At 40.3% G+C, this 26,760-nt stretch overlaps 2 protein-coding genes and 1 long non-coding RNA gene across 4 annotated transcripts in view; 2 read left to right on the top strand and 1 right to left on the bottom strand.

Annotated features, from left to right (window-relative positions):
• Positions 1-9,866, top strand: part of LOC117518701 (deoxyribonuclease-2-alpha-like) — a 12,583-nt gene extending 2,717 nt beyond the window's left edge. Inside the window, 4 exon segments of the mRNA XM_034179924.1 lie at positions 3,151-3,235; positions 3,332-3,490; positions 5,017-5,208; positions 8,139-9,866. Coding sequence (XP_034035815.1) covers positions 3,151-3,235; positions 3,332-3,490; positions 5,017-5,208; positions 8,139-8,539 — 837 coding nt within the window. The 3' untranslated portion in view covers positions 8,540-9,866.
• LOC117518706 lies at positions 9,253-26,617 on the bottom strand. Its single transcript, XR_004563044.1, has 3 exons — positions 26,402-26,617; positions 9,908-9,912; positions 9,253-9,263 (listed from the first exon to the last, which is right to left on the bottom strand). It is a non-coding gene; the product is annotated as an uncharacterized LOC117518706 (long non-coding RNA).
• rpf1 (ribosome production factor 1 homolog) lies at positions 12,031-26,760 on the top strand. Of its 2 annotated transcripts, XR_004563043.1 has the most exons (10): positions 12,031-12,311; positions 12,972-13,028; positions 15,943-16,023; positions 16,103-16,198; positions 17,824-17,977; positions 18,216-18,298; positions 19,358-19,539; positions 25,876-26,002; positions 26,095-26,249; positions 26,748-26,760. XR_004563043.1 is itself a non-coding variant. In XM_034179926.1 (9 exons), the coding sequence occupies exons 1-9, from the start codon at positions 12,075-12,077 to the stop codon at positions 26,134-26,136; spliced, it is 1,059 nt and encodes a 352-aa protein (XP_034035817.1). In that variant the 5' UTR covers positions 12,060-12,074; the 3' UTR covers positions 26,137-26,363. The 2 variants fall into 2 exon arrangements, 1 of the variants encoding a protein (XP_034035817.1); XM_034179926.1 differs by lacking the exon at positions 26,748-26,760 and having other exon boundaries at positions 12,060-12,311; positions 26,095-26,363.

Here is a 26,760-nt window from a genome sequence, read left to right as displayed (position 1 = left end):
AAAAAAAAGTATAATTTTTTTGGTTTATGAATGATTTTGACTGTTAAAACTGTTAAAAAAGATGTTGGCTAACTTAAAATTCGCTAAACTAAATTTAGTTTAGCGAATTTTAATTTTAATTTAATTGGTGCACTAATGGTTTGGAGTGTTAGCTGAAAAGCAAATGCACAGAAAAAAAAAAATAAATAAAAATTAGGTTCTCTAATTATCTGAACTGAGCCCAGTTGTATCCAGGGGCGTAGCACCAAATTCTGGGCCCTAGGTACTAGCCATATTGAAGACTCCCCCCCCAACACACACACACTGTTATGTTCTTTTTTATTAATGCAAACACCAAATTTCTAATGCATAGTCAAACCAGGTCTAAATCATGTATACGTACCTTAGATCACACCTGGGAGTCAGAACCTTTTTTAAAGTTGGGGGAGCAATATTGAGTTGGCGGTCTGAGGGACCAAACTGCACCATTTTTCTAGAAAATGGTGCAATTTGGTGCATTCCTGTCTGTTAAAATGCACAGGAATGCACCAAATTGCACCATTATTCTAGAAAATGGTGCAATTTGGTCCCCCAGACCCCCCAACTCAATATAACTAGCTTTCAAGCTCACCTCTCTTTTCAAAGAATTTGGTTAGGAGCTGCTTTCCCTCATTTAGTTTTCTTTCCCTGTCCTTTTTTCTCTTCTTTTTTGAAATCTGGACTTTGATTTTTTAGGAAAGACATATTTTATTTCAGCCTAAACACTAGGGCTGCAACTAACGATTATTTTACTAATCAGTTCATCGGTCGATTATTTTTTCCAATTAATCTTTTTTTTTTTTTTTTTTTTTTTTTTTACTTACATGTCAGTTTTGCCATTATTTCTTTAAGTGAGTTATTATTAAAAGGCCTTTGTCACACAACATCAGCGTTTGAGCTTGTAACAAAGTTATGTTATATTCTTGTCAAAAACATACCTGGAGTAGTGTTTTGTTTTATTTTTCACAGACATACATCACCGACACACCACAAAGAGATTTCCATCAGGTTTAGATGCCTACAGCAACTATCTCAACCACTGACAACATATTACAGCAAGAGTCCACAAAGGTATTTTAAAGGCCTGACGAAACTGTAATATGTTATATTTAATAAGATATTTTCATGAAAAAAGACACAAATGTGCAGTTTACTGCATTTGAGTTTTTTCTTGTGTAAAAACACAGCTTAGATTTGGTTTGACCGAAACAAATTGTCATTAAACTTAATAAAACAGGGATGAAGTGGATGTTTAAGAGTCACTAGGTGTTCACAGGAAACAGTTATTTCTATATTTATTTATGTTCATTGTTAGTTGTTTAATCTTTTCTGTTTTGTTTTATCAGATTCTTTTTGTCCGTTTCTCTAAAACTGTATTGTGGCATTATTAGTTATTATTACTATTATTGTTGTTTCTATTATTATTACTATTGATATATAAATAAAAATAAATGAATAAAATATTACAATTTGTAATACATTTGACTCTTTTATGACAACAAATGCTGAGCCATGAATTATTATACAGAAAACAAATGTGCTGACAGCTGCAACAGCTTAATGCTAACTTCAACATTGAAAACGCCATAGACATGCTAACACGTTAGCATCAGTCCCATTTTTAAGTTATAAAATACATCTATCAACTGTTTCAGAAGACCATAACAGGTCAGATTAACATAAAAAGGTAAATGTTACTCACAGACATATGCTCTTTGGGGTTTAAAGCGAAATAAAACACTGAATCAACAAAGCAACCAAAGCACTGCTTCAATCTGCGAATCACTGCTTCGATTGGTTCAAGGTTCAAAGCAAAGCAAAGCTGCAGAAACGGTTGATTTATAGAGGGTTTTCATGTGACGTATCGGTCATGTCATTTTGTGTCCTGTGGCCATTCTGGATTACGACGCGGTAGCCGCTGTGATACACTACGTGCATTTGGTGAACAATTGCAGAAGCTTCAACGTCGGTGTGAAGAAGCCTCAAGGCACCATGGCACTGAGAGAGATCCATCGCTAACAGAAATCCACTGCTCCCAGAATTTTATTTTATTTTATTCGGCAATAAAATTATATAAGAATACATAAACTGCCGAGGATAACACAAGAACGCTTCCAATACGGATGCTTATTTACATTGTGGTCCTCGAGCACCGAGCTGCTGATCCGCAAGCTGCCCTTCCAGCGCCTGGTGAGAGAAATTGCTCAGGACTTCAAGACCGACCTCCGCTTTCAGAGCTCCGCTGTGATGCTCTGCAGGAGGCCGGCGAGGCTGACCTGGTTGGCAGCTTCCTAGTTCACAATATTGCAGTGTGACACTGTCGGCCAGTTCGTTACATCACCACTAAATTCACTATCTGGTATAAGATACGGATCCACTGAACCAACTGCTACACATCTATCACGATAAATAGCTTTACCTTGAGGGTTTAAAGCATCGTAATAACCGTACATTCTCTCCATTTTTCTATCACGTGCCAGCCTCCTTGTAATCCAGAATGGAGACGGCACCTGTCCTGCAGCAAATTGGTCACGTGATTGAAAACCTTCTATATGGAAGAAACGAAACATTTGCGGTAAACAAAGTTATTTAACAACTAATTGATGACTAAATTAGTTGACAACTATTTTAATAATCGATTAAATCGATTAGTTGTTTCAGCACTACTAAACACCTCCTCTTTCTGTCAGATCCCGTTTGGGATGTGTGTGTGTGTGTGTGTGTGTGTGTGTGTGTGTGTGTGTGTGTGTGTGTGTGTGTGTGTGTGTGTGTGTGTGTGTGTGTGTGTGTGTGTGTGTGTGTGGCAGCATGCAGGCCTGGACTAAAGCATTGTACAACTGTGCAGGGGTGGGAAGGGCCCTCAGAGATCTTTCAATATTATTGTTAGAACAGAATTATGTTTTGCAACATTTATACATTCATTCTAATTATATTCTTTACAACATGAATTGTATGGACATTAATAACATGCAACACAAAAATGTATTTAATGCCAGTTTTTTGTGTCCCCCCCAACATGCTCTGGGCCCTGGGTACATAGTACCCTTTACCCCCCAGTCCGACGCCCCTGGTTGTATCAGTTATCAAAAGTTACCATGAAGCCATAACGTGTTTTCTGTTTTGTTCTCGTAGACTGAAGGTTTTGGTTACCTGCTTTACAGTGATCAGCCACCACCACCAAAGCGTGATCCTTCTTCATCATATGGTCACAGCAAAGGTGAGTATTTCACTTTGTTACATTTGAGGTTAAAACCCTGTTGACGTAACAATGCAGTCTTACTGTTGTTATTTTCCACTGTGATATTTCCTAAAGGACTCATCATGTTGGACAGAAACACCGGAGTCTGGCTCTCACACAGTACACCAAGATTTCCGAAATATCAAAGTGATGACTTCTGACCTTCCACTGCAAATCGTTTTGCTCAAACATTTATGTGTGTAACATTCTCCTATGATAAGTTCAAGGAAATAGGTAATTTAATAGCTGTTACATTTTGCCAGATTTTATATGTACTATGTAATATTACACATGGACATGATGACAGTAAAGGCTATGGCAATCTGACATTTTAACCCAATGACCTTGACCTTCTCCCAAATGACTGACCTCTGGCTGACCTTGACAGGGCACATCTGTAATCCACCTTAGTGTGTTCCACACTGTGTCCAAATAGGATTAAAAATCAAATTCATTGGCCTTGACCTTTTCCAGAACAAATTGATGTTGGAAAATGTTTGAGTTAGCCCTCTTTGACATACAAACTTTGTTAGATATCAGCAGAAGGACCTGGCAGGAGTAGGCCAACAAACAGATAGGCAGCTATGGCCTTTTGACCTATGACTCAGATAACCTTGATTCAAATGATTGATCTTTGGTACGCGTGATCATGGCTGGGCAACTCCAGAACTAACCTCCATATGTGTGCCAGGTTTGATGGACATGGGGGTGAATTTTTTAAAAATAAATTTGTTTTTACCTTTCACCCCAATGACTTTGACTATTGCTAAAACAGACCCTTTTTGGGGAATTCTGTGCTCAACCTTAATCCACATACCAAGACTCATGGAAGTCAAGTCAAAGACCAGGGCCCAGTTTCATAAAGCAGTCTAATCTTTTAGTCTATTAAACTTACTTAGTCACCCAACATTATCCGTCTAATCACCATTTCACATCGACGGATAAGCTTGTAGATAAGCCGTCTTACATTAGTCCCCCAACATTATCCGTCTAATCACCGCTTCACATCGACGGCTAAACTTGTAGATTAGCCATCTTATGTTAATCGACGATTTTCACGGGCATGGTGGCCTCACGAGTGCAGTTGCCAATAAACGTGCAAAAGTTTTGTTTACTTCCAGGTTGGTCGTTGTCATGAACTATCCAGCCTTTGTTAACTGGCTTTATTAACATTTATTAACATTTACGGACACATACACAACTGCGGAATGACGTGCTTAGCTCTTAGCCTAGCAGTTCTTCTCCACTTCCGCCAAGCCTTTTTGTGCACACAACGCTGCTCAGCATAACAGCGATGCTCAGTGGCTTGTGGGAGAACTGTCCCAAACACATCACAACAGTCGTCTGCTACAACCGTGGCCAAAAGTAGAGGAAGTTCTCCTTTTGGAGGAATGCGAGCGACGTGGGGGTGCTCTTCACTGTTCCATCAAATGGTGGTACATGATGGCTGCCATTTTTGAGGTAAGACTGTTGAAGTGTTGTCAACTAAAACAGGACTAGCCTCCTCTGTACCAGGCTAACAACTTTAGTCAGGTAACGCGAAACTTTAGCCTACTAAGTGCTTTGTACAAAGACTAACATCAAAAGATTAGTCAACTAAGTGAGTTCAGTTGACTAAAGAAGATTAGACTGTTTTATGAAACCAGGCACAGGGAGAAGTAGAGGAGCAGACAAACAAACAGACATTTCTGAAATGAGAGTAGTATTTTAACAATTTGCTAAAAGCGAGAATGATTAAAATGAACTTTCTGAATTCTCAGGAAATCAGCTCAAATACATCCACGTGTATTCCTACGACTTTCACCTCCCGAACACATTTCACAAGGAGCTGCAATGTGTGACACAGCCACGCTGTTATCCGACGACCGCACCATGGTTTCGTTTGCGTAACCTAACTTCGCTCAACAACCAGGAATTCTTCAGCTTTGCAAAATACACACGTTTTGGGGATGGTAAGTGCTATTTAATATTCATGCTGAGATTTTAGTGTTTTTTCCAGACAAGGGAGGGAAATTCATCAATGTAGCAAAACTCATTCACAGGTCAAGGACTCAGAGCTCACATGCTTCAACCAAATTGAGAAGTTCACTTTTTTTTTTTTTACAACCTTATTGGACCTCATGCAAGAGCCACTCGTAATAACAGATTTGTTTGTAATTGGTGTGCACGGGAGTGATTTACCAGAACTTCTTACATTCACCAAGTTTCTTGTATTCTAAGACATTTCATGCCAGTGGTCCAAACCTGTAGTATGTACAGTTAGTCTACTGTCATCCAAATCTGACTGACTGAATATTTCATTCAGTGTATTAATTGCAGCAATTGCTTTCCTTTGAAGTTTTACTTTGAAAATCCTGCAAAAATTATGTGTCATAATTATGAGGGTTGACTTCTCCCGAGTCTTTGATCATATCATTCCAAGCAGAGTCCAGAAACAAACTATTCCTCAGGTTTGATTTCTTCAAATTTACAGTGAGATTTCATTCAGCCAAGAACCACAAACAAAGAAAGACAGAACTGTTTATAAAAGGCAGTTGTACTTGTTACAATGGGTGGGCCTTATCCTCACAACTCCTCATCTTATTGGCTCCCATAGACAAAGAGGAAGGCCCCATCCCCATGTCACGCATCTAACACGTGATCAGCTCATGCCGACATCTGCCTTAGTGCACTGTGCGCACAACCTTAACCAGTTAGAACCGGATTGCATGCACTCTTAGAGAGATAACCAATTCAGAAATGAATAATGCACGAATTATAACCACTTAGTTAAAGCAAATACAACCCCAATTCCATTGAAGTTGGGATGCTGTGTAAAATGTAAATAAAAACAGAATGCAATGACTTAAAAATCCTCTTCAACCTATATTGAACTGAATACACCACAAAGACAAGATATTTAATGTTCAAACTGATAGACTTTGTTACGTTGTGCAAATATTTGCTCATTTTGAACTGGATGCCTGCAACATGTTTCAAAAAAGTTGGGACGGGGCAACAAAAGACTGGGAAGGTTGATGAATGCTCAAAGAACACCAAACTGGAAACAGGTGAGTGTCATGATTGGGTATAAAAGGAGCATCCCCAAAAGGCTCAGCCATTCACAAGCAAAGATGGGGTGAGGATCACCACTTTGTAAACAACAGCATGAAAAAATAGTCCATCAGTTTAAGAACAATGTTTTTCAATGTTCAGTTACAAGGAATTTAGGGATTCCATCATCTACAGTCCATAATATAATCAGAAGATTCAGAGAATCTGGGGAAGCTTCTACACGTAAGCAGCAAGGCCGAAAACCAACACTGAATGTCCGTGACCTTCGAACCCTCAGGCGGCACTGCATTAAAAACCGACATCATTGTGTAAAGGATCTTACCGTGTGGGCTCAGGAACACTTCAGAAAACCATTGTCAGTTAACACAGTTTGTCACTACATCTACAAGTGCAAGTTAAAACTCTACCATCCAGAAACACCGCCGCCTTCTCTGGGCCTGAGCTCATTTGAAATGGACAGATGCAAAGTGGAAAGTGTGCTGTGGTCTGATGAGTCCACATTTCAAATTGTTTGTGGAAATCATGGACGCTGTGTCCTCCGGACAAAAGAGGAAAAAGACCATCCAGATTGTTACCAGCGCAAAGTTCAAAAGCCAGCATCTGTGATGGTATGGGGGTGTGTTAGTGCCCATGGCATGGGCAACTTACACATCTGTGATGGCACCATGAATGCTGAAAGGTACATCCAGATTTTGGAGCAACACATGCTGCCATCCAAGCAACATCTTTTTCAGGGACATCCCTGCTTATTTCAGCAAGACAATGCCAAGCCACATTCTGCACGTGTTACAACAGCGTGGCTTCGTAGTAAAAGAGTGTTGGTACTAGACTGGCCTTCCTGCAGTCCAGACCTGTCACCCATTGAAAATGTGTGGTGCATGAAAGTTCAGTAAGGTATATCTTATATATTATATTCCAATTCTAAGGTGGAACTATGCCAGTATACAAAGGTATATCTAAATATCTAAAGGGGAGTAAAATAGGAGAGTAGAAAAGAGTAAAGTAGAGCCACTTAGGTGCCTGGTCTTGAGAACCAGGGATGGTAGGTTGGTGGTAGGTGCATTATGAAGCACAAAAATACAACAAAGAAGACCCCAGACTGTTGAACAACTGAAGTCGTACATCAAACAAGAATGGGAAAGAATTCCACCTACAAAGCTTCAACAAATAGTGTCCTCAGTTCCCAAACGCTTATTGAGTGTTGTTAGAAGGAAAGGTTATGTAACACAGTGGTAAACATACCACTGTCCCAGCTTTTTTGAAACGTGTTGCAGGCATCCATTTCAAAATGATCAAATATTTGCACAAAAACAATAAAGTTTATCAGTTTGAACATTAAATATCTTGTCTTTGTGGTGTATTCAATTGAATATAGGTTGAAGAGGATTTGCAAATCATTGTATTCTGTTTTTATTTACATTTTACACAATGTCCCAACTTCATTGGAATTGGGGTTGTACTTAATACCAAAAGCAAAGTAGCAAAATAAGGCATTAACACACAGATATATCTAACATGAGGATGTTATCCTGCTTAACTCTACATCATGACATGTTATAACTGTAATTTTTTTATATAGTGTAGCAATGTAATTTAAGATACTGTAAACAAGTGACATATCTTGGAATTGGTTCTTCTTGTTGTCGTCGTCTTCTCCCATGTGAATTACCGTCAGCATGGGCCTTACCGAGCAGTTTTTCAGATCCACTTAGAAGTACAACAGGGCCTTATCCCCTAAAATTGGCTTTTCAGGGGAGTTCTTTTTGATAGAGACACATTTTAAGGGGTTGTATCACCAGAAATGGGCCCCACATTTCCTGTGGTGAAGATCTTTACAGTGGCCTCATTACAACTTATTTAAAGCAAGAGCTTTATGCCAAGAGCTGGGGAAAGATGCGTCGACCTCTGAAATCCAACTGCAGCGACACTAGGCCTCATGTGTACAATGTACAAGTAGTGAAATTCCCCAGTGGAGTCTCTTTCTCAAATAATCAGGATCACTCAAAGTGGTGTGTGACCAAATTTGAGGGCTGGGCCTGTATCGCTGACATGAACAGGGAAGTGAGTCAGATGGAAAGGGGAGGAGGTGCAATTTGCACAACAAATCAATCAGTTTGGAAAGCTTTCTTGAATATTATCATGGAGTATGAACATTGTCCAAGTCTGGCCAATATATATTTAAACAACAATCACATCACAGGATGTGCAGTGTCAAGTAGATCAAATTAAATCAAATACATCACCCCACAGATTTGCTGTTGCAGTTTTCAGTTTTCATCATTCATGACTAATCTATAGTCTGTCTGACATAATTTACTCTGATTTAAGGATTCTTGGATGCAGAGTTTTTGCATCTGAACTAATCCTCTCGGTGTATTGAATTGTCTCTTTGCAAAATGCTTGGAGCCCTGCTAGTTAACAGCAGTGTATGATTAAACATTTTATTTTGGAAGATCAGAATGCAAGGAGTCTCTTTTCTTTATTTGATGCTTGACTGTGAATGACACTTGGCAATGGTGTGGACCAGAATTGTTCTGAAAATGAGTGAGCAACATAAAAACACCAAAATGGAAGATTTGTTTGCAAAACCAAAATCATCACTTGTATGGAATTATAACCAAAATTATAATCAAAATTGTAGAGCTTAAAATCTAATCTATTATATTACTAAATGTAATCTATTATATTAAGTGTCACTTTGTTGCCACAATTTTGTTGAGTAACCCTTGGTCACAACTTTTACAGTGTATCTTGGTTTCTGTTTCATTGCAGACAGTATCAACCTAAGATATTTCCTTTTTTTTTTTTTTGTGGTCAGTGTAAGTTCTGCAACACATTCCAAAAAAGTTGGAATGGGGGGGCAAGTTATTCTTAATATAATGATGAAATCATTATATTAAGAATCATTTATATCAATCTTTAAGAAATACAGACAGTAGGACACTGTATGGTACTGTTGTTTGAAAATTAAGTTTGCATAAACGCTGCAAATCAACTGAATGATTTGAATTTTATTAATGGGATATTGTAATATGGATATCTGATGGGCTTTTGCTGTTGTTTCAATAAAATATATATAAGCAAGTGTGTTTGTGGGCCAGTCATGATTGTGTCCTACACAGCTTTAATGTATTGCCATGAAAAGAATGATGCTGCTCAGCTATATTCCAAAACCACAACAGCAGCACTTGTCATAGTTCATACATCACCACTTTTTTATACATTTATAGCCCACTCACACTCTCTATGTGAACACGCCAAAATTTCAACAACCCAAAGGAGTTGACAAATATAAAGGTCTTAATATAATCAATGGGGAGGCAATAGGTTTGTGCAACACTTTCACAGGATAAAACTTAAAGGATTTATGGCCAATAATTTATTTCAACAATGGATGTGATGCACATTACATCAAAACACAGACAGATCAAGATGTTATACCACCTACTCATGAAGAAAACCCGCTGTGAAGGATCAATGAGATCGAGCTACAGAATGAGAGACAGGTGCACAGACACACACAATCAGTTTAACTTTTACTTATTTATTTATTTTAACATCCTACTGATGACAGCCACACATCCAAGAAAGAAGTACGAGGTCTGTTAGAAAAGTATCCGACCTTATTATTTTTTTCAAAAACCATATGGATTTGAATCACATGTGATTGCGTCAGACAAGCTTGAACCCTCGTGCGCATGCGTGAGTTTTTTCATGCCTGTCGATTGCTTCATTCGCCTGTGAGCAGGCTTTGAGTGAGGTGTGGTCCACCCCTCTCGTCTATTTTTTATTGCGAATAAATGTCTGAACGATTTGGATCTTTGCTGCATCAATTTTTTTCCAGAAACTGTAAGAGACCTCCAGGTGGACACCGTTCGAAAAATTAATATGGCTTTCAGGGACGATTTTATGGGGATTAAACAGATTAGAGGGTGTTACTGCCCCTTTAAGGACGGCCCACAACTGCTGAGAGCGCTGCGCGCTCCCAGCGCCGATGGACAGGCCGACACCCCGCACAAACAACCAGATCATTTCCAACGTGAAAGCTTTGTTGATCCGGGACCTCGTCTGACTTTCACAAAAAGGCAGAAGATGTGGACATCAGCACTTTTTCCGGCACATTCCACCGTTACAGGAGTTTTCATGGAAAAAGAAGCCGAGGGACGCGCCACCATGCCACTCTTGACGCGGCACAAAACCACCCCGGTGTTGGTCTCTCAGGACGGCTTTCAGACGGATTCCGGTTGCTTTTCTGTCGTGTGAATATCCGAGAAATTGAGCTTGAGCTGGACAAGCCCCAACATGTCCTGTGAGGCTTCATCACGGCGTTTCTTTGCGCCGAGCGGCTGCACCGCTACGCGCCGAACTCCTCTGCACGTCTGTCTTAATGTGCCGGAAAAAGTGCTGATGTCCACGTCTTTTCACAATTCCTGTGCTAGTCAGAGGACATACCGGGCAGTAACACCCCGTAATCTGTTTAATCCCCATAAAATCGTCCCTGAAAGCCAGATTAATTTTTCGAATGGTGTCCACCTGGAGGTCTCTTACAGTTTCTGGAAAAAATTGATGCAGCAAAGCTCCAAATCATTCAGACATTTATTCGCAATAAAAAATAGACGAGAGGGGTGGACCACACCTCACTCAAAGCCTGCTCACAGGCGAATGAAGCAACGGACAGGCATGAAAAAACTCATGCATGCGCACGAGGGTTCAAGCTTGGCTGACGCAATCACACGTGATTCAAATCCATATGGTTTTTGAAAAAAATAATAAGGTCGGATACTTTTCTAACAGACCTCGTAAATGTTTTGCCTCTGCCATTCACTGGTTATCCATAAATTTTCTAAAACTGCTTATTCGACAAACATAACATAACATGTTTGAGTTCTGGGCCATAAACAAACCACAACATGTCCACTTTCCACCACATCTTCACCTTTTGTTTGCACTTTCACTTTGTTCGCTGTGTAATTTGCCCCAAAACTCAGAGAAACTGCCATGTTTCTGATGGGGACAGAGTGACTGGGTGATAATGGGGGCTGTCCCCGGAAGTACAATTACTGCTTCATACACGCTTTCATTTTAACCCTTTATCGCCCACCCTCAAACAAGACTACGGTAACCTATTCACTTGTTTTATGGAAATTTTGTTTTAGTCTGCAAAATTTTTAATGTGATTTTCAATGCATTGATTTATTGGCGGTTTCAGTTTTGTTGTAATACTTATGTGCACATGTAAGTATATTTATGTTATTTTACCAGTGATTAATGTTAAAAAAAATTAAAGTTAAACAGGGCCACAAACACTGCTTTCTTGGCAGGTGTAATCATAACTAGCATTAGCAACATAAATGTATTCAACGCAGTTTTCTGAATTAATCATTCGAAAAACATCACAGCATAAAATTTATGTGTCATTTGCATCTATTTGCGTTTTGCGCAATTTATTGTACACGCTCATTTTTTTTAAATAACATTAAAGAAGTGTACATAATTACGACTTTTTTATCTCATAATTACGACTTTTTATCTCATAATTACGACTTTTTATCTCGTAATTATGACTTAGTAATTTGGATTTTTTTATTTATTTATTTATTTATTTATTTGGTGGCGGAAATGGGCTTCCATACAGTGACCCAGGGTACCGACAAATGTTCACGTTGTCCCCTTAACCGCTAGGTGGCAGAATTATCTACTGATGACCGGAAATCAGTCAGTTCTTGTACCGGATGTAAACAGGCGGCAGCGCACGTGAAGCAAGATGGAAAGCAGAAAGACTCCGAAAAAACAGAATAAAAGTAAGAAAAAGAATGTTAAGACGGCAGAGAAGGCGAGTGTTACGCAGCAGGAGGATGCGGCTGGTGGTTGTGTTGAGCAAAAAGAGAAAATGGAGAGCGGAGAAGCAGCAGTTTTCCCTCCGACCTTCAGTGTGTCTGAAATTAAGAACAAACAGCGCAGGCACCTAATGTTCATGAAGCTGAAGCAGGAGAAGAGAAAGGTAAAAGTCCACACCAACGTATATATATATATATATATATATATATATATATATATATATATATATATATATATATATATATATATATATATATATATATACACACACACACACACACACACACACACACACACACACACACACACACACACACACAGGTCCTGGGAAATAGTCTTTTGAAACAGTCTAAATTTGAACTTTTCAGCAGCTCAAAGCCAGTGTTAACCTGGTTTAAAATAACTTGCAGTAGATCTTTTCGAGGAAAACTATTTTTGACTTGTAGAAAACGGGCAATATTTATGTATTTTTGCACTGTTTGTTAAATAGTTGTTTCAAAGATGACTATGGTTACAAAAGTAGTAAGAGCGGGTTTTTTTGGTCATTTCTCAGTAACTACTTAGTAATATAACAACGGCAATCCAAGATCTCTGATGTCCACCATTCCAGAATCTGGAATGGCGTTTGTTTTGAAGTAATCCTTCAAAGCCGAATCTGGATCATCTCCCAAATTAAATCATTTGAACAAAGAAAAAATTAATAGTTCTGCTTACTAAATCGGTTGATTACCACAAATTGGTTTTTCGCAAAAGTTCAGATTATTGTGATTGTGGGAGTAGTTTTCCTATGATTAAGTATACGTCTCCCGTCTGCATATTTCAGCAAAAAGTGCTGCAGAAGAAAAAGAAGAAAAAAGAAAGAGAAGCTTTAGGTGACAAGGTAAGTTGCACTGTGCATAGTTTCTCCAGTCACATCCACAGAAGCCTTTAACTAGCTACTTCACAGTTGTTGCAGGTGTCTTGGTGGCTTCCCTTGCCAGTCTGCTTCTTGCACAGTCAGTTTTTGAGAGTGGCCTAGTCCAGATATATCAAAGGTGACACAGACACTACAAGCATTTGATAGCTTAGTTTTAACTCTGTTGTGGTGGTGTCCAGAGTTAAATAAATAAATAAAAATAGGTCTCTGTCATCTACTTATGGACATGACTATATACGAGGTGTATTAGATAAGAAACCGACACTTTAATTTTTTTTTTAACTATATGGATTTGAATGACGTGCGATTACACCAATCATGCTTGAACCCTCGTGCGCATGCGTGAGTTTTTTCACGCGTCGGTGACGTCATTTCCCTGTGGGCATGCCTTGAGTGAGATGTGGTCCAGCCCTCTCGGCTGAATTCCTTTGTTTCACACACTGCTCGAGACGGCGCGCATTGCTTTATCAAAATTTTTTCTGGACCTGTGAGGAATATCCGAGTGGACACTATTTGAGAAATTTAGCTGGTTTTCGATGAAAAGTTTAACGGCTGATAAGAGATTATGGGGTGTTTCTGTCGCTGTAAGGACTTCCCACGGAGCGGGACGTCGCGCAGCGCTTCCAGGCGCCGTCGTCGGCCTGTTTCGAGCTGAAAACATCCTAATTTAAGGCTTAATTCACCCAGGACGTCGTGAGAGAACAGAGAAGATTCAGAAGAGGCCGGCATGAGGACTTTATGCGGACATTCCACTGTTTAAGGACATTTTTTAATGAAAGACGTGCGCGCAAATTCGCCGAGTTGTTTCCGTGACGACTCGACGAATCTGTGTGCGCCGCGACAGGAAAAACACCTCCGTGTTGAAAACCATTTGTAAAATTCAGGCGGCTTTTGATGGCTTTCAACAAGTGAGTAACTAAGAGTAACAGAGAGTAACAGTTTGGGCATGTTCCAACTTGCCCGTTAAGGTTTCCAACGGAGGTGTTTTTCCTGTTGCGACCCCCCGTGGTCGGGTCCGGCCCAACATGCGACTCTACCCGCACGTTCTTTCATTACAAAATGTCCGTTAACAATGGAATGTCCGAATAATCTCCTCATGCCGACTTCTTCTGAAAGTTCTCTGTTCTCTGACGACTTCCTGGGTCAACAGAGCCTGAAATGTGGAAGTTTTCAACTTGAAACGGCGAGACGCTGCCGCCTCGAAGCGCAGATCGCCATCAGGCGCCGTGGGCCGTCCTTAAAGCGACACTACCAGACCAAAATCTCTCATCAGCCGTTAAAATTTTTACCGAAAACCAGCTGAATTTATCGAATGGTGTCCACTCAGTTGTGCCTTACAGCTTTTGAAAAAATTTTGATCAAACAAAGCAGCAGTCTCTGAGCCATTCCTAAACAATGAAAAATCGACGAGAGGGTGGGCCACTCCTCACTCAAAGACTGCCCACAGGCGAATGAATTAACCGACAGGCGTGAAAAAACTCTCGCATGCCCACGAGGGTTCAAACATGTCTGATGTAATCACACGTGATTCAAATCCATATGGTTTTTGAAAAAAATAATAAGGTCGGATACTTTTCTAACAGACCTCGTATGACCAACATTGGCAGCATTAAAGACTTAACCATCAAAACAGATGGATAGATGGACTTTATTGTGATTATAGACAATTCTGCAGTGTCTGCGAGTCACAACCACAACATTGAGTTTGAGTAATGTACAAAAATTTGTCTGAGGTGAGTGAGTGAAAATATGTGACGTTAATGCTCTGCTGAAATTTGTTAGCTAAATTAGCTTTAGCTGCAGGTTGTTGAGTTTTTGACACATTTTGACCTATTTTTATTTTTACCAAATAAAGCTACACAGTTATTTAATTGTTACTGCCATAATAACAAGAAAAGTTTCAAATTTAAATAACTTCTTTTTATTTAAAATTTTTAACTATCAAGTAATCAAAGAAAGTAGCACAGTGCTGTTTCCTATTTCTTTATATTTTAAGAAATAGATTTCTTGCCCCACATCAGAAATTTATACATTTGCCGAATGAATGAATGAATCTACCATTACTACATGTAAACATTACTTTTCATGCTATTTTATTTGTCAAAAAATAAAGGTATTCTAATTTTTAACTTTTAACTTTTGCAAATTGTACAGTAATCAGAAATTAATCTTGAAGTAAAAACACATTTGTAAGGATTTTAAGGTGGCCAAGAATTTGAAAACACAGATAATCTATAGCTCCAAAGCTCCTGCCAAAACTAGGAAAACTCAGAAATGAGTGAAGATTGAACAAGTTGATGCATTAATGTGCCATAAATACTCCTATTGTTTCATTTGAATTGATACTGAGAATCATTATTATTATTGAGTTCTTTGAATTGTCATTTCTTTTATGGTGTAGTTTACTGAACCACAATGTTTTTTTTTTTGTTTTTTTTATTAAAGGCTGGTAGCACAATACAAGTTGTGCGAATAGACTGGGGTGGAAAAATTGACCTGACCCAACAAAAAAATAAAAAAATTTGAGATTTCTGTAGGTGGGCAAATAGATCTGAAAATGCACCAGAATGCATCTGACATCTCAAGTTGTTTTGGGGGAGGACCCTCAGATGCCCTGCCAGGGGCTTCAGGCCTTTGGCCCTTGCCAAAAATTCCATTTTTTTTTTTTTTTTTTCCCCCATGGCCTATTTTCACACTTTCATCACTCTATAAAGGACACGCCTCTTGTAAACAATTCCTGTAAATCTTTGTAGACAAGGTAGGGGGTAAAAACAGTCTGAAAATTAAAATGAATTATTTTACAATGTTGTGGTGTTGTATTGCCTTTTTTTTATATTTTTTTTCTTCCCCTCTTGAAATCAATCTGCCCTCTATTAAGGCACCACCAAAAGCGGTCCCAAAGACGATAGAAAACCAGAGAGTGTATGACGAGACAATGGTTGACCCTGAAGATGAAGAGGTTTGTATGCTGACCTTGTTTTTGTTGATTTCTTCCAGACAAACGGTGGGTATGCATTACTTCATTTTCTGTCTCGCAGGTGGCTTTTGATGAAGGAACTGATGAATTTGCTGCTTACTTTAATGGGCTGACAAACCCCAAAGTTCTCATCACAACGTCAGACAGACCCAGAGGGGTGAGTGCTATCTGCTGATCAAGTGAAGATAATTGGACCTTTTTAAAAGAAAAAAAAAATCTATTTGCCAGATTACATGTTTAAACAGCTAGAATTACATAAGGATATGCAAACAACTGGTGTGGCAGACTGCGGGTTTATAATTTTTGTTTGTTTTTTTCCCCCCTCTCCACAAAGTAACTGTTTGTGTCTATAGTCTTATTTTGCATGTCTCTTTAACAGACACATACAAACAATCTGCAGTTAAATTTCCAAATGACAGGGAGACAAACAAGAAGGTGTCCAATATACCCGATCCAAAATGGGATTGACCTGAATAGACTCAGGAGCGTGTCCATAAAGTTGATCTGTGATGATTAATTATTATGAAAGAACCACTTCACTGACATACTGACACGCCAACAAAATTTAATAGAATGGGCCCCAACCATAATCCATATAGACAAGTGATGCACATTTACTTGCATTTTCATCGCATTTGCAATAAACACATTCCAGAAGACTACCTAAAGGGCAGTTTAATTAGGGAATAACCCTGTTGTGTTGTGTGTGTGGTGATGATGTGTCGGACGTTCATGCTGGGATATACGGTCGAAAAAATTTACTGGTGATGAGTAGCGGAGCCGGTAAAAAGCAATTTATCAGTGATGTGTTAGTGGAGCCGATAAAACAGATATTTTTGATCATATATAACAGCATGAACATCCGACACATCGCCAGACACAAGGGGGTTATTCCCATTCTAATCCAATTCTATCATTTGCACGGTTTATTTTTCTGTAGGTAATTCGATCGGTGAGGGTAGGCTTACCGAGAAACAGCAAGCCATCTCTCCAACAGTGGTCAGGGCATGGAGTAATCCATCAAAAGTGAAACAGTAATTCTGTATCAGAATCCACATCAATACTTTCGTATGGTAGCTTAAATTCATCAATTTCAGCGGCAGCATGCGAGTTTCTCTCATTCTGAGCTAACAGCGCTAACAGCTAGCAGAGTGCATAGGTGGTGTTCTGACGAATTCTGTCTCGAAAGTTCCGCATCCCGACAATACTGCACATGCGCTGTTGCTCACGGAGGATGGGAATGACATTCAACAGTAATCACATCTTGTCAGAACACTGGTCAGGGCGCGGAGTAATACATCTTAGGTTACCGGTCTAATATTTTGTTCCATTCCACAGATATTATACGCCTGATTATGTATGCATTATGAATGTAATTGGATTAGAGAAATAGCTATTATTTTATTTGCATGTGCCATGACATGAGGCAAGATTTTATGCTGAAGTGCTAGCGCTCAGTGTTCCACTCAGAGTGAGTGGAGTGGGAAGCCAGTAGAAGTTCAACATTTGTGTTTCTAGTCATAATGTGGTATGTCAAGGGAAATGGAACAGTCATAAATTCTGTGAAAAGTCATATTCTTGGCATCATTGACTACTGAAAGGGAAAAAATTGGCTTTCTCAGATAGCAAATGTCATGTTGACATTTTACTGACCTGATCTGTCGTGCTGCATGAGGGTTCCTAATTCCAGCTGACTGTGGCTTCATGTAAAATGAGTTTGTTATAGTTGTTTTCTGGGGGTTTGACTTGTGTTAGATTGCTAATTCTCTGATTGTCTCGTAGAGGACGGTGCGTTTTTGTGAGCAGCTGGCCTCGGTTATCCCAAATGCTTATGTGTACTACAGAAGAGGCTTGGCCCTGAAGAGGGTAATTCCACAGTGCATCTCCAGGGACTTCACGTACCTTATAGTCATCAATGAGGACCGTAAGATACCCAGTATCCTCAAAAGACAACTTTTTCAGAAGAGCAGGAGGGACGTGCAAACACCGTACAAGTTTATTAAAATTAATTTCATTGCTGTAATATAGAATTTGAGAATGAAAATTGTGTATATCCTACAAATTTGTATGCTGAGCTTTCAGTTTTCAGACCATGTACACATTTAGAGCACCTGAGCTGTAATTCTTTTGCAGTAGACTTTTTGTATGTCAGATTCCTTTACCACAGCGTTTAGATGGAATGGTTCTCTGTCATCTACCTAATGGGCCAACGGCACACTTCAGGGTCAGCAGTGTTCGACTACGCAAGGAGATTAAGGCAAGTAAATAAGTCCTAAATACATTTGCTGTCAATCATTATCTGTTTGAATTCAAAGTAAGTCATCTCAAAGTACTATACACAAGTAAGGTCTAGACCCACCCAGTAAAAACAGTATAATACAGTACATTCACTCAAAACACAATTTAATACATACAGTAACATTAGGGCTGCCACAATTAAGCAATACAAATTAAAAATAAACGTTAGAGTAATAGATACGACTACATTGAACCGCAGACCCTTCAGTCTTTCTAATTGCACTGCGATGGCTTGATTTTAATGTGATAATTCAGTTGAGTTGTGCTCGTCTCGCTGCTGGTTCCACATCTTCAAACTCAGACAGTCAGCAGCTGTATCACAAAGCCACAATGTGCATTTTAAAAGCACATTAACACTCTGTTTTAAGCATGCTGCAAGTCTATTTTTAGTCATACGGTGCACATCAGCTTGCTCTGATTCATCAGCTTGGTGTTAACGGCAGTAGTCTGGTAAGTGGTAAGTGCTGGTCTATGGTATTGCCACGCTATGCAGTTTAAAAATGTTTCACCGTGACGTGCGTAGAGCCCCAGGCTACTTTGAGGGGAGCACAATCAGAGACTGTCTGGTTCATTAGGGTGAAGGCTCGTCTCCACCTTTTTCTCAACTCGCAACCTCTTGCGTGTCACTCTGCATCAAGAAATATGCACTTATCACTTTAAAAACATTTCAACATGACAGTAAATCTACAAAATTATGCCAGCTTTTCAATTAATCTGCAATTTATATGCGTGTCAAAACATGGGGGCAGTTTAGGTGGGTCGCACGGAGTCTAACGCCACTATTAAGTTTTCATCTCATTTTATAAACGAGGCCGATAATTGTGACAGCCAGTAGTTGCTATTGACATAATGGAGTCATTAAAACTCATTAGGATTCATCCTCTGAGAGGTAAGACGTGTAAAATTTCATAATGTGAGTCCAAAACAAAATAAAAAGAAAGAATCTTGTGAGATTATTTAGAGGCCCTGAAGATTTGCCGTGTCCTTGTACTACAAGTTTTCTCTCTTCTCGTTGCAGAGGCGAGGTAAGGATCCAACTAAACACTTTCCAGAGGTGATCCTAAACAATTTCACCACACGTCTGGGCCACAGCATCGGACGACTGTTCGCTGCACTTTTCCCACAAAACCCTGAGTTTGTTGGTCGTCAGGTTGCCACCTTCCACAACCAGAGAGACTTTATCTTCTTCCGATTCCACAGGTGAATATTTACACTCCACAGTAAAACTCGCCTAAGGCCGGGTTCACACGGCAGGATAATTAGGCTGATATCGGACCTGATCTTCCCCTTCCGACAATCTTGAGGATCCCCCGACAATTGTGATGACGCTAAAGATAATCTTATCAGATATTCCTGCCATGTGTGGTGTGTTAAGAGCGCTTTGATCTGCTTGGAAGGACGTCAGCAGCGCTCCGATCGCAAATCGGGGATATTCAACATGTTGGATTTTTTTGCCCCGATATCGCAGCGTGTGTTGTGTCCTCCAACCACAAACGAGCACGCAGCCTCCTGAATGTGATGTGCAGCCAATCAGAAAGCTAGGTGACGGACATATGGAGCGGAAAATAAAATCAAAACAGCTGTTCTGACTTACCAGAAAGTCCGGTGGTCGCGCTGTCTCAACTCCTTTAAAGAACGCCTTTTCTTTTTCTTTTTGTATCTTTTTTCCCTCTTTATCTCCCTCTTTAAATAGTCCACAAAGTACCTCCGTTTGTTTACTCTGAAGTCACGTTTAATCTCGAGAGATTTTGCTAGATTTCCTGTAGGAACACCACACACTGTACGACCAAACCTGTTAGATCCATGATTTTTTATCTTCACGTGTGTGGTCTCTCAGGTTTTGGAAACCTAAAAATAATTTTAAAATCCTGTCATGTGAACCAGTCTTAAACCGTCATCGCAGTCACCAGACAAAACCAAAAGCCCCAATGTTTTTGTATAATTCTCCATGTAATGAACACTGTATATACTGGATTTTGTATAACGGATTTTCGCTTACATCAGACAAAATGGTTCATCCCATCGCAATGCATTTCCATTAAAAATCCTTCACATGTACCGGACAGAGCAGTCTGGGCGTGTCCAGTCTCAACAGATGTACAAAATGAAGCACTGACACTCACCGATTCAAAGAAAGTGGGTACTGTATTTCCTTGCTTAAAAGCCTGGGCATTTATTTTTCAAACCATGCTCAGACGCGGTGCCTAAATGAGGCAGACCTAAACGCACACCTGCTAAACGATGGAGACCACAAGGGCTGTGATTGGGCACTTTTCCAGTTTCACTCCTTCCTCTCCCATCATATTTTAAAAGTTTTTGCAGTGTGCACGCTAATTACATTTCGATCATGGATCAAACAGGAACGTTTAGCAGAAAAGTCCACAAATATGACCAACTTTACAACATGGAGTCTAAAAACTACGAAGACACTCAAATGACCCGCAATTCACAGAGGAAATTGCACATACCGTTACATTGGTTTGGAGGTTGATGATTGTATAAATAAGTGGAGCTCATTGAGAGACAAATTGATCCAGAAAAATCCACTGTTCCTGTGGCAAATTGCATTAAGATGCCCACTAACGCAATGGAGAACTTTTAAAAGGGTCATACGCATGTTGACGTCATTGCATGGCCACGGATAAATCAGGCTTTAGGATTTTAATGTACCACTTCACAGTAGACTTAAAAAAAAAAAAGTGACTCGACCAAATGTAATCTTTTTAATGCACATAATGCCCAGTGCTTATTTAAGGCACACGTTTATTTATTTATTTTTTTTCCAGATGAAGTTTTGACATGGCCACAAAGTGAGGTAGGCCCTAATGCAAGGTCAGCCATTTAATCAAGGAAATACATAAGCCTAATTGGTGCTAGGGATTCCCTGTAGATCGTTCGGTGCCTCCTGACTAATGCCTGGTTCACACAGCAGGATTTTAAAATTATCTGTAGGTTTCCAAAACCTGAGAGACCACACACGTGGAGATTAAGCCACACGGTGAAGTCAACACACCACACACGAAGATTTCACAGATGAACATTCCCAGGTCAGACAATTTGCTGGTCTACCTGAATCCATTATATGCGGGTTTTACTGTACTTACTTTTGTTTGGGTCGTTTGTCCCTCGCCAGAGGGGAAAAGGAGGATATTGGTATGGGTTCTCTATGTACTTCGGTCTGTGTAAACCGCTGAGCAGAATTAAATGGAATTTACCATTTGCATACTTGTCTTGAATAAGTTTGTTCACGCATATTTTAGGGGAGGTGATGGTCTAGTGGGTAAGCGTTAGGCTTGAGGCCAGAGGCTCCTCGGTTCAAATCCCAACCTGACCGGAAAATCACTAAGGGTCCTTGGGCAAGGTCCTGAATCCCCTAGTTGCTCCTGGTGTGTAGCGGCCGCCTTGGCAGCAGCCTGACATCGGGGTGAATGTGAGGCATTATTGTAAAGCGCTTTGAGCATCTGATGCAGATGGAAAAGCACTAAATGCAGTCCATTTATTTACCCTATTTGTTTTGGTTACGACCAGGGTTTTCTTTTTCTATTTAGATCAGCTGAAAGCATTTTCTCTTGTGGAAAATGTAACTCTGCTGCTTATAAAGTTAAAGTCAGGTCCATTAGTAGTTGGACAGTTGACACAATTTTTTGTCATTTTTCCTTTGCGCCTCCAGTGATGTTGAAATCAAAGTCAGTTTGAAGTAAAACTCCCCAGTACAAGCACAAAGTGTTTAACAAAAATAATGCATTAACCATTTATAAATTCTGACTGTGGCCCCTCTATTTTCAAGCCAGGGGATGATGCATGAACAAGTGACTAAAATATGTCTTGTACTTCATTTACATCAATCATTAAGAAATACAAACTGTATGGCAGACCTGTTTTGAGCAGTCTGCAAAGAGCTAAGTAGTGATGAATGTCACCAAATCACTCGTGACATCTCTGAAGAAGTTATAGTAAGTAGGAAATCTCTACTGTATTTGCCAGGAGGAAGGTCACTCGCGGTTCGGAAATACATAGAAATAGACTTGTATTTATTTGAAGCAATTTTTTTTTTTTTTTTTTTTATATTACACTTTCACCATTGCAGTGACTCACTTTTGGGGATGGCCTCAAGTGACCGTTTGAGGAACTAGTTTTCTACTTCTGTATAAGCTTTATCAGGGTGGAGGTTGGGACTTGGACTTATAAAGCAGTATCTTAAATTCTTGATATTGTTAGGTTATATCAATACTTTTACAATTATACTATATTTCAAATTTCAGAGATAAATGAGATGGCCTCAACATGACATGTATTTAGTGGGATTTTCTACAGTTCAGTCAGATTGGCCTTAAAGTGCATCCGGAAAGTATTCAAAGGGCTTCACTTTTTCCACATTTTGTTATGTTTTAGTTTTATTACAAAATAGAGTAAATTAACCTTTTCCATCACAATTCTACTCGCAACACCTCATAATGACAGCATGCAAAAAGGTAGTTTTGAAATTTTTGCAGTAAAAAACTTAAAAACAAAAACAAAAAACCTAAGGAATCACATGTACATAAGTATTCACATCCTTTGCTCAGTGCTTTGTTGATGCTCCTTTAGCAGTGATTACAGCCTCAAGTCCTCTTCAGTATGATGCCACAAGCTTGGTGCACCTATCTTTGGGCAGTTTTGTCCATTCCTCTTTGCAACACCTCTCAGGCTTCATCAGGTTGGATGGGGAGCATCAGTGCACAGTCATTTTCAGATCTCTCCAGAGATGCTCAGTCAGATTCAGGTCTGGGCTCTGACTGGGCCACTCAAGTACATTCACAGAGTTGTCCTGATATCTTGGCTGTATGCATAAGGTCATTGTCCTGCTGAAAGATGAACAGTCACCCCACTCTGAGGTCAAGAGCGCTCTGGAGCAGGTTTTCATCCAGGATGTCTCTGATGTCTCCCAGTTCCTGTCACTGAAAGACATCCCCACAGCATGACGCTGTCACCACGCTTCACTGTAGGGATGGTGCCTGGTTTACTCCAAACATGACCCCTGGAATTCAGAGAATTTTGTTTCTCATGGTCTGAGAGTCCTTCAGGTGCCTTTTGGCAAACTCCAGGTCGGCTGTCGTGCGCCTTTTACTCAGGAGTGGCTTCCATCTGACCACTCTACCATACAGACCTGATTGGTGGATTACTGCAGAGATGGTTGGCCTTCTGGAAGGTTCTTCTCTTTCCACAGACGAATGCTGGAGTTCTGACAGTGACTATCAGGTTTTTGGTCACCTCCCTGACTAAGGCCCTTCTCCCCCAATTGCTCAATTTAGACGGGTGGTCAGCTCTAGGAAGAGTCCTGGTGGATCAGAACTTCTTCCATTTATGGATGATGGAGGCCACTGTGCTCATTGGGACCTTCAAACTAGCAGAAATGTTCTGTACCTTTCCCCAGATTAGTGCCTTGAGACAGTCCTGTCTGAGGTCTACAGACAATTCCTTTGACTTCATGCTTGGTTTGTGCTCTGACATGCACTGTCAACTGTGGGATCTTATATGTAGACAGGTATGTGCCTTTCCAAATCATGTCCAATCAACTGAATTTACTCCAGGTGAACTCCAGTTGAGATGTAGAATCATCTCAAGGATGATCAGAGGAACCAGGATGCATCTGAGCTCGATTTTGAGCTTCGTGGGAAAGGCTACAACTACTTATGTACACTCAACAAAAATATAAACGCAACACTTTTGGTTTTGCTCCCATTTTGTATGAGATGAACTCAAAGATCTAAAACTTTTTCCACATACACAATATCACCATTTTCCTCAAATATTGTTCACAAACCAGTCTAAATCTGTGATAGTGAGCACTTCTCCTTTGCTGAGATAATCCATCCCACCTCACAGGGGTGCCATATCAAGATGCTGATTAGACACCATGATTAGTGCACAGGTGTGCCTTAGCCTGCCCACAATAAAAGGCCACTCTGAAAGGTGCAGTTTTATCACACAGCACAATGCCACAGATGTCGCAAGATTTGAGGGAGCGTGCAATTGGCATGCTGACAGCAGGAATGTCAACCAGAGCTGTTGCTCGTGTATTGAATGTTCATTTCTCTACCATAAGCCGTCTCCAAAGGCGTTTCAGTGAATTTGGCAGTACATCCAACCAGCCTCACAACCGCAGACCACGTGTAACCACACCAGCCCAGGACCTCTACATCCAGCATGTTCACCTCCAAGATCGTCTGAGACCAGCCACTCGGACAGCTGCTGAAACAATCGGTTTGCATAACCAAAGAATTTCTGCACAAACTGTCAGAAACTGTCTCAGGGAAGCTCATCTGCATGCTCGTCGTCCTCATCAGGGTCTCGACCTGACTCCAGTTCGTCATTGTAACCGACTTGAGTGGGCAAATGCTCACATTCGCTGGCGTTTGGCACGTTGGAGAGGTGTTCTCTTCACGGATGAATCCCAGTTCACACTGTCCAGGGCAGATGGCAGACAGCATGTGTGGCGTCGTGTGGGTGAGCGGTTTTCTGATGTCAATATTGTGGATCGAGTGGCCCATGGTGGCGGTGGGGTTATGGTATGGGCAGGCGTCTGTTATGGACGAAGAACACAGGTGCATTTTATTGATGGCATTTTGAATGCACAGAGATATCGTGATGAGATCCTGAGGCCCATTGTTGTGCCATACATCCAAGAACATCACCTCATGTTGCAGCAGGATAATGCACTGCCCCATGTTGCAAGGATCTGTACACAATTCTTGGAAGCTGAAAATGTCCCAGTTCTTGCATGGCCGGCATACTCACCGGACATGTCACCCATTGAGCATGTTTGGGATGATCTGGACTGGCGTATACGACAGCGTGTACCAGTTCCTGCCAATATCCAGCAACTTCGCACAGCCATTGAAGAGGAGTGGACCAACATTCCACAGGCCACAATTGACAACCTGATTAACTCTATGCGAAGGAGATGTGTTGCACTGCATGAGGCAAATGGTGGTCACACCAGATACTGACTGGTATCCCCCCCCCAATAAAACAAAACTGCACCTTTCAGAGTGACCTTTTATTGTGGGCAGTCTAAGGCACACCTGTGCACTAATCATGGTGTCTAATCAGCATCTTGATATGGCACACCTGTGAGGTGGGATGGATTATCTCAGCAAAGGAGAAGTGCTCACTATCACAGATTTAGACTGGTTTGTGAACAATATTTGAGGGAAATGGTGATATTGTGTATGTGGAAAAAGTTTTAGATCTTTGAGTTCATCTCATACAAAATGGGAGCAAAACCAAAAGTGTTGCGTTTATATTTTTGTTGAGTGTACATGTGATTTTTTTTTTTTTAATATATTTGCAAAAATCTCCAACTTTTTTCACATTGTCATTATGGGGTCTTGTGTGTAGAATTTTGAAAAAATGAATATCCATTTTGGAATAAGGCTGTAACATGAAATGTGGATAAAGGGAAGTGCTGTGAATACTTTTCGGACGCACAGTATGACAGTGTTAAACATGACGCAAAAGATATTTCTTAATTTCTCACAATTCTCCCCCGTAAAGGTATATCTTCAAGAATGAGAAGAAAGTCGGTATCCAGGAACTAGGACCTCGTTTCACCCTCAAACTCCGCTCTCTCCAGAAAGGCACCTTCGACTCAAAGTTCGGAGAGTATGAGTGGGTCCTAAAGGTTTGTCTCACTCAGCAATTCATTCTCTCTGCTGCCAAGTTCCATTACTGAGTTTTCATGGTGAAACTAACTTTTATTTTTGGTTGTTTCAGCGCCATGAAATGGAAGCCTGCAGAAGGAAGTTCCACCTCTGAATTCACACCAGGGGCCAGACAAAGACACACTATTATAACAGCTGTTCTGTGCTTTGCACAGATGAATTTTAACACTGGTATCTCAGACTGTTTAACAGCAACACTTGTCCTGTGTTGTAAAGCTGGGTGTGCAGTGTCTCATTTCCCTTCATCTCTGGACATTTGTCTAGTAACAGGAACCTGTGGCTCAATGCAGACGCTGTGGGCATCTCGCACCTCTGTGGAAATGGGAACCAGAACTATGCAGATTCCACAAGAACCTCACATAATGTCATACTGAACCTGTTCTTACTAGTCAGGTTGATACTTTTCAGTCTCATATTCAGTAAAGCAGCATGCCCAAACATTGTCTGGCATATTTGCCCAATGCAGATTCGAGATTCATCACTGAATATGACTTTCATCCAGTCATCCACAGTCCACGATTGCTTTTCCTTAGCCCATTGTAACCTTGTTTTTTTCTGTTTAGGTGTTGATGGCTTTCATTTAGCTTTTCTGTATGTAAATCCCATTTCCGTTAGGCAGTTTCTTACACTTCGGTCACAGACGTTGACTCCAGTTTCCTCCCATTCGTTCCTCATTTGTTTTGTTGTGCATTTTAGATTTTTGAGACACATTGCTGTA

Source organism: Thalassophryne amazonica, chromosome 10, assembly GCF_902500255.1.
Source record: "Thalassophryne amazonica chromosome 10, fThaAma1.1, whole genome shotgun sequence".
NCBI lineage: Eukaryota > Metazoa > Chordata > Actinopteri > Batrachoidiformes > Batrachoididae > Thalassophryne > Thalassophryne amazonica.
This window is presented reverse-complemented; position numbering and strand designations above follow the sequence as displayed.

Coding starts and splice junctions, on each gene's coding strand:
- rpf1 (XM_034179926.1), top strand. CDS start 12,075: ATGGAAAGCAGAAAGACTCCGAAAAAACAGAATAAAAGTAAGAAAAAG. Junction 12,312..12,971: donor TGAAGCAGGAGAAGAGAAAG/GTAAAAGTCCAC, acceptor TGCATATTTCAG/CAAAAAGTGCTGCAGAAGAA. Junction 17,978..18,215: donor TGAGGACCGTAAGATACCCA/GTATCCTCAAAA, acceptor CACAGCGTTTAG/ATGGAATGGTTCTCTGTCAT.